Source organism: Rhincodon typus, chromosome 24 (assembly GCF_021869965.1).
Source record: "Rhincodon typus isolate 14 chromosome 24, sRhiTyp1.1, whole genome shotgun sequence".
In the NCBI taxonomy this organism is placed as follows: Eukaryota; Metazoa; Chordata; class Chondrichthyes; order Orectolobiformes; family Rhincodontidae; genus Rhincodon; species Rhincodon typus.
The window spans coordinates 12,927,096-12,940,948 of NC_063355.1; the positions used below are offsets into that span (position 1 = coordinate 12,927,096).

General features: G+C 40.6%; 1 protein-coding gene across 1 annotated transcript in view; it reads right to left on the reverse strand.

The window, feature by feature from the left end:
- srrm4 (serine/arginine repetitive matrix 4) overlaps window positions 1–13,853 on the reverse strand; it is a 344,995-nt gene that overhangs the window by 55,666 nt on the left and 275,476 nt on the right. The window contains exons 3-6 of the mRNA XM_048611588.1: window positions 5,756–5,839; window positions 2,785–2,856; window positions 1,368–1,403; window positions 1,225–1,275 (exon numbers count right to left, since the gene is read on the reverse strand). Coding sequence (XP_048467545.1) covers window positions 1,225–1,275; window positions 1,368–1,403; window positions 2,785–2,856; window positions 5,756–5,839 — 243 coding nt within the window. The remainder of the gene's footprint in view (window positions 1–1,224; window positions 1,276–1,367; window positions 1,404–2,784; window positions 2,857–5,755; window positions 5,840–13,853) is intronic.

Sequence of the window (13,853 nt, forward strand, 5' to 3'; positions counted from 1 at the left end):
GAAGGGTCATCTGACCTGAAATGTAAACTCTGATTTCTCTCCACAGATGCTGCCAGACCTGCTGAGCTGTTCCAGCAATTTCTAATTTTGTCTCTGATTTACAGCAACCACAGTTCTTTTGGTTTTTATTTACTATCTACAATCCCTTTGTCTGCCATCTGTTCTTTTCTCTCTCTCTCTTTCTCTTTCTCTCTCTCTCTCTCCAGGCTCCATCTCCACCTATCTGTTCACCCCTTTTCCCTAGCCCCTGTTGTCAGCATAAATACTTCCTTTTTTTCTAGGTGCTTTTAATCCTGAAGAAGGGTGACTGGATTTGAAATGTTAACTTTGCCTTCTACCCACAGATGCTGCTAGATCTGCTGAGTTTCTCCAACAATTTCTGTTTATGTTGGTTGCAAAGCTTATGTTGTGCACAAAATGGCTAACTCCTTTCCCTAGCTAACAGGAATCATGCTTCAAGAACAATATGATCATACTGTCTGTCCTTGCACCATATAGACCTTTGCGTTGTCCAACCTTAACACACATCAATGTCAAAATAGGCTTCATCTTTGTCTATTGCAAAATAATTCAATTCTTTCTCACGACTTGTTAAACAAAATTACACTAGCTCACTATCTTGTGATCACAACACAATTATGTTGATAAACATAATTCACTGAAAAGAAGATATAATGCTTGGTGCTTTATGTACCAGGCATGGGATTATAGTGAAAAAGATTAAACTGCTGGTAAATCAGTGGTGTGCAGACTCACTGTAGTGGCTGATTATGGAATTCAACACTGCAGCCTATATTTCACATTGACAATGTGGCCTCAGACAGGTGTGTAAACAACAGAATCACAGAATCCATGCAGCATGGAAGCAGGCCATTTTGTCCATCGAATCCACACCAACCCTCCGAATCCCTGTAATCCTGCATTTTCCATGGCTAATCCATCTCGCCTACGCATCCCTGGACACTATGGACAATTTAGCATGGCCAATCCAGCTAACCTGCACATTTTTGGGCTGTGGGGGGGCAACTGAAACCCGCACAGACACAGGGAGAACGTGCAAACTCCACACAGACATTCGCTCAAGGGTGGAATCAAACCTGGGTCCCTGGTGTTCTGAGGCAACAGTGCTAACCACTGAGCCATTGTGCTGCCCTCCACAGCCCCAATGAACAATCATGTGATAGATAGTTAGTTGCCAATGAACTGCCATGATATATTGTTTACCTTCTTCGATGTCTTTTCTGGTCCTTTCGTTTCCTTTTGGGACTTGTTGAACTAAAGGAAAGAACAGCTTATTATATTTCTTTTTCAGTAGGTGAAAATATCAAAAGCAGCATATATTAATTTGGATTAATAAAGCTCCCTACCTGTGCCGTCGTTTCTTTGTGGAGGCTGGTCCTGACCTGAAGATGAGAAAAACTTGGTTTGAGATGTGAGAGAAAGCAGAAACCTTGCATTGGAACATATTCAATTTTTGTTACTTCTCTCTTGAGATGCATTTAAATAAGAAATTAAATCTAATTAGTAATAGTGCAAATGAAGGGGAACTTTACTCAGTAGATTAGACGCCAAGATTTCCTTTGATTTAAAATTAATTAAAAGAAGAGCTTTAATAAAGATGATAGTTTTGAAGGATGTTAAAACAGGACATAATGTTGCCATCCTATCAAAGGAAAATCAAGCAGTTCTGGCATATTCCAATGGACTTAGTTTTTCCTCATTTTCAGTTGGTTCATATTCATGGGTGCTTATTTTCATATAAGCAGAAGGTGTGTGATATTAACATCAGACATTTGGATTTGAGAATCCTAAAGAAACAATGTGTTTGCTGTTCTCAAAGACTAGATCTCAGTGATAAGTCAAGAACTATTTCCTCTCATATACTTCGTAATTTCTCAGAATAGTGTTTCATAGCTTTTCACAGTTTATGTTTTCACAGTTGATGGTCACCTTATTTGAGTTTCTAACTGCTACTCTATTAATTTCAAGATTGTTTAACTTCTTTGGAAGACACTTTAAAGCAAATTACATGAAAATGAAGAATTGCTTGCTTCCTGATGTTACTTCTACGGGCTCATTAATCAGTTTGCATCTAAGTTGACAACTTAAAATAGCTGTATTTTCATTGGAGTTTTACCTGTTGCAATTCCTTCAGTATCTATATATACCTTAAAATGTTCCCTTGAATTTTGAAGTACTTGCAGCTCCCAATACTCAACATTAGCCACAAACAGAAAAGAGAATCACAAAAGGTCTTTCATAAACATGTTACCCGCACAAGGATATTTCAAAATGGCACCTTCTGTTTTATCTGTAGAACCGATTGAATAATCTTGCGTGGTAAAGTGCAATGTATAAAGGGCTGCAATGCAAATTCAACTATTTCTTCTTATGGTTCTCCATCTCAGTCCATCCACCAGGCATACAACAGAAACCCCTCTGATCTAGGGTTTCTAACAAATGGTTTTCAATGGAGGAGGGTGCTTATTACTTGCTTAGCCCCAAATAATGAATAGTCCAAGGGAGTTCAAAGACTGTTGGGGGGGTGGGGTTGGGGAACAGGGGAAATTGGACAAAAAAAAGTTTAGTACCCTTCTTGCTTGTGGGTGGTGATCACTGAGAAATGTAGAATTTGGACCAGACTGAAAAAGATAATTTTGTGCTCACAACTTACAGTCCCTGTAACATCTTTCTCAAACAACAAATGATTATTAGTAGAAAAATATCTTGCAACCAGCTCATTCTTTTAAAAATTAATGTCGCACAACTGTTCAGATTCTTTACCTGTTTCTTTTGTGCTTCTTGGAGCTTTTCTTCTTCTTCTTTCTTGCTGGGGCTGGACTATAGGAAGGGGACCTGGAAAAACAGTAGGATTACCATTAACATGAGGAATATGTGTTTCAAACATGATCAGGCATTATTCAAAAAGGGAAGCAACTATGCACTTTGTGCTCCTGTCTGCTTTGCATAATCAAATTTTAATAAAAATGTTAATTTCTCTGAGAGGAGTGTGAGAGAGAAAACAAATCAAGCCCATTCTAGAATAAGACGTTATTACATTGCATTCTACTAAATTTCAATGAGGGATTAGTCGATGTGACTGAGGAAAACATAATAGGTGCTGACACACTTTTTCATCCTGACACACTTATAAACTTGCAGCCTTCATTTGGCTTTAACAGTATGATTTAAGACCTATGGCCTGTATTTGAAAGTAACACTGGAACTTTGCACTGCTGAGAATAGGTTGGAGGTTAGGAAGGATACTTCAGGCAAACAATGTAAGACTTCTCTGGAAAATGTCAAGTGACCTGAAGGAGAGAATTATCCCAATGATTCAGTTGAAAGTTTGGAGTACGATGTCCATCTAAATTAATAATTACTTTTTGTTTTGCAGAAATAGAAATTTTAGTTTTACGCACTTGTAATCCAAATGCCGTCCTTTCTTTCATAAAGATCCAGGACCAGGTTTTGTGGTGAGGGGAAGACTCTGTAGATTTCTAAAAGTGGTAGATAGGACCGAGCTTTGGAAGTTCTTCCCACGTTTTTGACAAAACCAGTTTTTTTGCCAAAAGGGTGTGATTTACAGAGGAGCGAAGGGAGGAGGTTGCTGCTGGAGTAAACAGTCCGCCTCAGTATTCACCAACCCCTGAGGGGATCTGCTTCTGGAGCTGGGTGTTTGACTCAAACATGCCCCCTCTCTCCCTGACTGATAATGAAGTCTAAAGGGCTCTATGAACTGTGGCAGGTCTACCTCCTGATTTGGCCCATCCATCTCTTCATTCTGCCATGCTTATAAACTTGCAGTCTTTGCTCAACTTTAACAGTATGATTTAGGAGCTGTATTCAGTATTTGAAAGTACCATTGAAACTTCGCACTGATGAGAATAAGTCCTGCTGGATTGGAGGTTAGGAAGGAATCTTCAGGCAAAGAATGTAATACCTTTCTGGAAAATGTCAAACTACCCAAAGGAAAGCTTTATCGCTTCGATACAGTGGGTTAATTGAAAGTTTGGAGGTATATTGTGGGAGTCTGATCATTAATGCAGTATCTTTTATTGTAACTCATTCTCTTTCATGGTCTCGTAACCATGGGGCACTTTCATCCATCTGTCTTCCCATCCTACTACGATCTACTGACTCTGAAAAGTCAAGCTGGGTGTTATGACATCACGGAGTCGTGTTCTTCAATCTTTTCAAACTTGCACCTTACTCATGCACCTTTGTTTCTCAAATTGAAGAAATGGAAGATAGTTAAAATCCGTTACATCTGTTCATTTCTTTTTCTGTACCTTCCTGACACCTAAAGGCACCTTCATTTCTCGACCACCCTCCTTCCAAACCATCTGCTACTGCAAACAGAAACGTCAAACATTTATTGCACGCTCCCTGGGGAATGGGGTATCAGCTGTATGTATGGAAATGAAGAGCTATCGTCTCCTCAACCTTTCCATCTGCACAATGTCCTGGGTGACTTATTAAGTTTTCAAGGAAAAGTCTTGACTAAATCAAATATTATTAACAGTAATATTAACAATTGTTAATAGTATTGCAGTTTGAATGGTCCTGCCACAACCATTGGTAAATGAAGGTAAATGTGCCCTTTAAACATTCACACAGTGAGACCGTGTTGGAAAATAAATTCTTGCTATAGGAATGGGAATAATACAATTTACATAAAGGGAGTTTACAGCTTCTAATAAAACATAATCAGATGAAACAAGAACAGTTAGGCCCATCAATGCTAGCTCAGTCCCCTGGAAAGACAATCTATTCACCTATCTCCAAGCTAACCTACCATCTGGGATAGGCGAACTGAATGGCAGTCAATAAAGAATAAACTCTCCCCAGGAGTTCAAGTCACATTCCAGGAGTTTTGATTCTCTGAGTTGCATGAGCAACCCATTTTAAACATATTAACAATCTGATTCCAAAACCTCTACACGCTGTTAACAAGATAAGGGAGCAATTTGCCCCTAGATTTTGTAGGTACTAAAATAACCCCAAGGTGGCCAAGATGAGGTCTTAAGCTGAAAGAGCAAAGTCCATGTTTGGTATCAGATGCCACCTTCATAAAGGAGTTCCAATGGGAATGGGCACCTGGAGGATTGGAGGGTATGATTTCCACTTAATTTGATGGTTATTACTCATCAATGAGGCTGCACAACATTTAGTAGCTAACAGTTGATCTAACACCACCTTCTAACAGTGATAACTGATTTGAAGGAAATAAGTTGTTGTTGGTGTCAGGCCCTATCCCCACCTCACCACTATCACCTCTCTTGCATCTGCTCCCATTCCACTGCCATTGTGGCTCTTGGGCTTCATATTGTTTCCTGCACTCACCCATGCAGCTTTCGTTTCCAGGTGTTATCATCAGCAAATTTCAATGTCTTTCCATTGTTATCTTTTTCCGTTCTGAGGAAGGGTCATTGGGCCTGAAAGGTTAACTCTGATCACTTTCCACAGATGCTACCAGACCTGCTGAGTTTTTCCAATGTATTCCAGTACTCTGTTCTCTGTCCTGCAGCCTTTTTGTGACATGGCTATATTCCCTTTAATACTGCATGGCTTAATTCTGATAAGTTGATCAAGTGCCACATTATCAAAAATGTTCAAAAAATCCACAGTGTTTAACATATGCTACATTCCTTTTATCTGTACACTTTTAACTATACAATGGCATACACTCTTAACCTTTACTGTAATAGCTTCTGGTAGAAAGAGGCTTATTGCCTAAAAGAAAAACACACACCGTCTTCGCTTGCGCTCTGATTTCTTCTTCTTTTTCTTCTTTTTGGTTGGAGGTGGTGGAGAATGAGCTGAATCACAGGATCTTCTGAAATAAAGAAGAAAAATCAGCAAGAATTAATTCGGAAGGTTTACTGATATTGATGCCTGACTCTAAAGAGAAGCACAGACCCAAAGAGGGATACAACTATGCTGCTGTTTACAGGACAGTCAGTAATGTCTTCAAAGGACCTGCAGGGAGGAGGGAATGGGAATCTCAGCACATACAATGGCCCAGGAAGCCGTGTTAAGTTCCTTGAGGAACTTAATAAAGAACCTGTTCAGAATAAAACAGGACTTTCAATCTTTCTCCTGGGCAAAGCTGAACAGTTTGATTGATTTTATGCACAACTGTTGGTGTTGCAGAAAGCAAGTTTGTTTTTGACCTGTATTTTCAATAAAGTCCATGGCCACATTGCCCTGGCTTTATCCTCCTGATCTTGTTACCTGCTGTCCTCAGAAGGCCAGCGCCAGCTGCCACCCTGGCTGCCATCTGCCTTTGATGCTGCCACTTGACAGGCAGCACCTCCTGGAAGCATTGTCTTCTTAGATTGGTCATTGAACTCACCTTCTACTCAATCAGTTCATTTACATTTAAAAATGGCAACATGAGAGCTCCATAGTTCGGGCATGGGATCGGGACCCATGCTGCAGGATGCCACCTTCCTGACCCTGCTTTGGAAATCTGGCTTATGGTGTTTGGACAATGAAGAAGCGTACACTTTACCCATTTGTACACCATGAGAATAATGTCAGAATTAGATACAGACCCTGGCTCCAAAAGTCAAATCCCTTGGCAATAAAGTATTACCAATTGAACAAAAACAGAAATTTCTGGAAAAGATCAGCAGGTCTGGCAGCATCCATGAAGAAAAATCAGAGTTAACATTTCAGGTCCAGTGAGCCTTCCTCAGAACTGATTGTGGCAAGGAAAATGTCAGTTTATATGCAGAAGATAGGATGGGGGGAGGGGGTAAGCAGTAAATGATAAGCGGGGATAGAGCCCTAAGAGAGAGAACAGTTGGACAGACAAAGGAATGGATAACGATCTGGCTAGGAGGGTGAATAACTATTAATGGGGTAACAAGGTGTAGAACTGGATGAACACAGCAGGCCAAGCAGCATCAGAGGAGCAGGAAGGCTAACGTTTCGGGCCTAGACCCTTCTTCAGAAAACCCCAAGCTATTAATGGGGACTGTTATTGACTAACAATGGGTGGTGTCTAATGGCAGACTATGTGATATCAAGGCCTGGTGTGTGGAGTAGGTGGCTAGGACATGGGAGAGTTTAGGTCCTAAAATTATTAAACTCGATATTGAGTTCGGAGGGCTGCAGGGTCCCAAGCGGATAATGAGGTGTTATTCTTTTAACTTGTGCTGAGCTTCACTGGAACACAGCAGCAAACCTGAGACAGAGATGATACCCAAGGAACAGGGTGGTGTGTTAAGGTGGCAGGCAAATGGAAGCTCAGGTCTTATTGGCCACAATCTAATTTACTGCATTTGCTGCTCATAATATGTTCTCCTCTACACTGGCGAAACAAAGCGTAGACCGGGTGACCGCTTCGCAGAACATCTACGTTCTGCTTGCAGTAAAGACCCTGAGCTTCCAGTTTCCTGCCACTTTAACACACCACCCTGTTCCCTGGCCAACATCTCTGTCGCAGGCTTGCTGCTGTGTTCCAGCGAAGCTCGATGCAAGCTAGAAGAACAACACCTCACTTTCTGCTTGGGGACGCTGCAGTCGCCTGGATTCAATAGAGTTCAATAATTTTCGAGCCTAAACTTTCCCATATCCTAGCCCCCTACCCCACACACCAGGCCTTGTTATCACATACTACAAAAACAAAGCTGTTGGAAAAGCTCAGCAGGTCTGACAGCATCTGTGAAGGAAAAAACAAGAGTTAACGTTTCGGGTCCAGTGACCCTTCCTCAGTTCTAGAAGTCCACTTGCAACTGGTAATAAAAACTGAAAGAAGTGTGGAAATCAGGAACAGGCAGCAAATGATAAGTGGAGATTGAGCCCAAAGAGAGAGAACAGTTGGACAGACAAAGGAATGAATAATGATCTGGCTAGGAGGGTGAATAGCCATCTTATCTTCTGCATATAAACCAACATTTTCCCAGCTTCCATCAGTTCTGAGGAAGGGTCATCGGACCTGAAACGTTAACTCTGTTAACCTGCTGAGCTTTTCCAGCAGCTTTGTTTTTGTTCCTGATCTACAGCATCCACAGTTCTTTCGGTTTTTACTTGTCATCACATAGCCTGCCATTACATACTACCTATTGTGAGTCACTAACAGTCCACATTAACAACTATTCACCCTCCTAGCCAGATCATCATCCACTCATTTATCTGTCCAACTGTTCTTCTCTCTCTTTGGGCTCTATTGCTACCTATCATTTACTCCTTACCCCCTCCTCCCGTCCTATCTTCTGCATATAAACCAACATTTTCCCAGCTTCCATCAGTTCTGAGGAAGGCTCACCGGACCTGAAATGTTAACTCTGATTTCTCTTCACAGATGCTGCCAGACCTGCTGAGCTTTTCCAGAAACTTCTGTCTTTGTTCCTGATTTACAGTATCCACAGTTCTTTCAGTTTTTATTACCAGTTGCAAATGGACTTCTAGAATGTGAGAAAATCTTGTCCAACGCAAATCAGCATTTTTAAAAATATCCTGCCTTGATTTTATTTTGTGCAAGAAAATGAGGGGAGTTATAAAGTCAGCTGGTGGACTAGATTGGACATCCAAGAGGAAATAAATCCTGCATTCTTAGAAATCTTCATAGATGCATCCATTTGGAATCAGCTGCATGAGGGGAGGGTCTTTAATTTACATAAAAATCTGTGAATAAGCCTTGCATGAGATTCCTCCATGACACAGACAGCTTCATAGTGTGTGCAGAAGCAGACAGGGTTTCAGGCATACACTCTTGAATGGAAAAGACCAAGTGCCCAAATTGTAATCAACTGCTTCATATCCCATTATGAGCTCAATCATAGAACTTTAGGGCTCCTGTTGTGCAGTGATAGAGTCACTCTCTCTAGCCCAGAAGGCTCTGGGTTCAACTCTCACCTATCCTCAATAGATATACTATAGCATGCCTGACCAAATTGATTAAAATATCCATAGCTATCATATCTTTTTAAATCCAAAATGACTGATTGTCACTGATAATGCCAACTAATGATTTGGGTTAGAAGTAGAAGTACTGTGGAAAAAAGATGTGGATTTAATAAGTTAATAAGACATCATTTTCCCTTAACAAATCCATGCTGTCTTTTCCAGGCAGCATGGATTTGTTAAGGGAAAATGATGTCTTATTAACCTGCCGGAGTTTTTTGGAGAGGCAACAGAGGGTTGTTGAGAGGAAATCCGTTAATGTGGTGAATGTGGACTTCCAATAATTATCCAATACAGTGCCACACAGCAGACTTGTGAGGGAAATGATGGGTCATAGAATAAAAATGTCAGTAGCAATAGAGATACACAATTTACTTAATGATAGGAAACAGAGAGTAAAGTTTAAGGTATTTTTTGAGCTGGAGGAAGGTGGGTAGATAATTCCCTAGGAGCTGGCATTGGGATCATTGCTTTTGCTGATATATGTTAGTAATCTATTACTTGATGCACAGCAGAACATTTCAAAGTCTGAAGATGACACAAAGCTTGGGAGAATTGTAAACTGTGACAAGAACAGTGTAGAACTTTAAAAAGACATCGTCTTATTGGTGGATTGGGCAGGTAAGTGGAAAATGGGGCTCAATGCAGAGAAATGTGAGCTGATACTTTTTGGTATAAAAAAACATGGAGAATGTATACTATAAGGGGTACTTTTCCAAAGGGTGTTCAGGAGCAGAGACATCTGGGTGCATGTATGCATAAGTCATTAAAGGTGAAAGAAAAGATAGAGAGAGCTGTTAATATAGCACACAATATTCTGCGCTTCATTACTGGTGAATAGATACAGAGTAGGAACATTATGCTGAACCTTTATTGGGCACTGGTTAGATCTCATCTGAAGTATTGTACATTCTGAGTGCCACACTTCAAGAGGAACATAAATGCATTTGAGAGTATTCAGAAGAGGTTTATGCGAATAGTTCCAGGGATGAAACACTTCCAATATGAGGACAGGATGGGACTGTTTCATTTGGAGAGCAGAAGGCCAACAGGAGACCAGTTAGAACTTGTCAAAATCATGAGGGGCCTGGACAGAGGAGTTAGGGAGAAACTGTTCCCGTTCTTAAATGGATTTAAAATATTTTGCAAAAGAAACAAATGCAAGGCGAGAGGAGAAAACAAAATTTCATAGTGTGAGCGCCTGTATTTGGAATGCAGAGCCAGGACATCTGGTGGGGGAAGGTTCAATTGAAGCATTAAAAAGGGCATTGGATGATTGTTTAAATAAAAAAACAACAACGTGCATCGTTATGGAGTAAATACTGGTGCCAAGTCAAAATGATCAGAGCGTGTTACAGGCATGGTAGGCTGAATGGCCTTCTTCTGAACCAAAACAATATCGCGATTCTATGACCAGCACTTGTAAGGAGTCTCCGTTATTCCTCCAAGCCCTTCAACAGCTCCACATTCCTCCAATCCTGGGATCCAGCACATCCCCTTTCACTCACCTTATCACTGACAGCAATGTCTTCTGTCATTTAATTCCTAAATTGTGGAATTCCTTTCATAAACCTTCTCTCTCCTCCTTTACGGTATTCCTTTGAAATTGTTGATAAGTGCTTGCGAACTCACTTCTTTTGTCAAAAAACGTGATCCATTTTGATATATTCTCTGCCTTAAAACTAAACGCAGTGACTTGGAATTAAATGGATATGCTAAATCTTGCTATGCCCTTTGAAATTTCCCTGCATTCTGACACAGGACGAACTGATACCATTAGAACAAAGGGGAAATTGACACTTTAATCAACTAGTTAGGAAGCTAATGAGCCAGCCATCAAAACTCTTATCTTCAATTGTCTATGATAATCAGTGATTGTGATCCTCCTGCTGGTAACAGTTCATGTGAGATGTTGCAAATGGCAAAACGTGTGCACACAGCTTGATATCATCCAATTGGGATCCATATTCCAGGGGAAAAGCTGACTCATCTGATTGATAGCCCCAATATTTCACTGCTAGAAAGGGTGAGTGTCACAGTATTCATGTCCTATCCAAGCTGGGAACAAGAATTCTAAGGCTTCCAGAAAACTGGGGAAAAAACGGACAGATATTTCTCCTTACGCTAGATGGTGCAATTCAGAGAAACAGCTGACAGAAAAAGTGAAAATTTGCCCAGTAATAGTGACAATGTGATGCTGATTTATCTATTGCAAGGTGGTTTGCTAAAGTTGATTTGATTTATTATTGTCACATGTACCTCAGTACAGTGAAAAGATTTGGTTTGCGTGCAGTGCAGGCAGATCATACCATACAACATGCATTAAGGTAATAGAACAGAACGAAGAATACAACATCACAGCTGCGGAGAAGGTGCACAAAGAGCAAAAGTTAAATCAAAGTGAGGTAAAATTTACCATTAAAATTTCTCAATACATTCACTTAGAATAATTTGATCTCACTACCACCTCTCTTGAGTAATGCAGTGTCCCTCAATTATCACACGGTTTGTCCAACATCCAGTACTGCATGAGCAGGAATAACCTCTTATGGATTATTGAGAATAATGAAACCATTGTCTTTGATCCACACCACTAACTCCCTTTCCTCACCACTACCAGCATCCTTTCCCCTGCCAACTCGGGCTAAGGCTGGATCAAATTGTTCACAACCTTGCCAGCATATTACACTCTGAGTCGAGCTGCCGACTACACGTCAATTCTATCACCAAGGTTACTCACTTCCACCTCTGTAATATCACCTCCCTCTGCCTTTGTCTTAACTTATCCACTGTTGAGCACCACTCATGTCTTTGTTATCTCTAGGCTTGACTATTCCAATTTTAACCTGGCCAGCTTTCCATTTTCTTGCCTACAAATAACAGTGCAAACCCAGAAGCCTGATGCCCATGTTCTAACTCACACTAAGTCCCATTTGTTAGACAACTACCTACTTTCTATCACCCTGCGCTCGCTGAGCTAGATTGACTCTCAACCCAGCCTCACCATTTTTAAAACTTTCGGCCCTGTTTTCAAATTCCTTCATAGCCTAAACCCTCTTATATCAGTAACCTCCTCCAGCTTGACAGTTTGCTCCAATCTCTGCATTCCTCCAATTCTAGCTTTTTGCATCTTCCTGATTTTAATCACTCCACCATACGTGGCCTAAGTTCTGGACTTTCCTTCCGAAAGTGCTATGTTGTGTAAGGAAAATGTATTTTTTAATGATATGATGAGGTATACGATGTAATTCTGAAATCAGCAGAAACACGGAGAGGATATAATGGAACAACTTGTACTAGAGAGTTGTTTCTTAGAGCTTGGAAGATTAAGAGGTGGTCTGATCAAAGTTTTCAAGATATTAACAGGAAAAGACTGGGTAGATAATGATAAACTGTTTCCACGAGCTGTGGATTCTAGAACTGTTGGGGGGTGAGGGCGGTGCGGGAGTCATAGTCTGAGGATTAGGGCCAGACCGTTCAGGAGAGATGTTAGGAAGCACTTCTACACACAAAGGGTGGTAAGGGTTTGGAACTCTCTTCAACAAACATCAGTCGATTCTGGTTTGGTTGTTAATTTTAAATGGATAAATCTTTGTTAAGCAAAAGGTATTAAGGGATATGAGCCAAAGGCAGGTATATGGAATTAGGTGATAGATCAGCCAGGATCTCATTGCATGGCAGAACAGACTCAAGAGGCTGAAAGAGCTTCTCCTGTTTCTGTTAAAAGGTAAAATTGCCATAGACCTGCTCTCTCATTAGAGAAACAACTGATGGTGGTTTCACACACCTCAGGTAAGTGGAGAGGTTGAGTAGAGTCTGTTGTCATAACCTCTGCTAGTGCAAGAATTGAAGTCACGCTGTTGGCGTTACTCTGCACTGCAAACCAGCCAACTGACCCCTACCTATGTATAATAGAGTATAAGTAAAAGAGTTTGTTGGAACACCTGAGAATCAGGCAATAGTCACCCTTAGTTAAAGCAGGGACAAAGATGCGACACTATAAGAGCGAAGACAGGGCCATTTAAGAGAGCAGTCTCTCAGTCATGCAGAATAGAATGCCAAGTTCCAAACCCAGGTAATGTATGATGTGTTAAGGGTTGTATCAGTGATGGCTGATCAGACCTCTCCCTGTCTCTCTACCTGCTGTGATAACAAGGTGTAGAGCTGGATGAACACAGCAGGCCAAGCAGCATCATAGGAGCAGGAAGGCTGACGTTTCAGGCTAGACTTTTCTAGACCTTCTAGACAGCTCTACACCTTGTTATCTCAGATTCTCCAGCATCTGCAGTTCCTACTATCTCTCTACCTGCTGTATCTCCTTTATGAACTTCTTAAAATTACCTTTGTTCGTCTCTGCACTAATATTTTGTTATACAAATTAGCGCCAATTTTTTTAATATAATGGTCCATTGAAGATCATTGGGGGATTTTACTACATTAAGGACAGTATATAAAATGAAAGTTGCACCAATCGTAAAAGGGATTCTTTCACATTTGGCGCCATCTGACTAAAGTGTAAATTCTTTTGCCTTTTAGCAATAGGAGAACACACGTGGGATTATGTGTGACAGGATCCTATCCAGATTATTTAACACAGAGTTTAGTTGTTATGGCCCCAAGTCATGCTATTACATGACAGAATACTGAGCAGGGCAAGTAAACTCCTGATTTTAAAGCACTTGGGATCTGAACTGGGAGAGACAGGTCACATTGAATTGTAGATTTGCAATGCTCCCTCTTTTTCAGTGGATAAATCTCACTGTTAACTTATTTCTGGTGCTAACATTTTCTGCAATAAGGATATCAGATTGGTACAGGTGCTTGACAGATTTTTTAAAATTGACAATTAATTGAATCATATCCTTAAATTGAGATATATCAAATATTTTGATTGACAATAATTATTCAAATTTTTCAGCCATGAATAATTTTTCTGC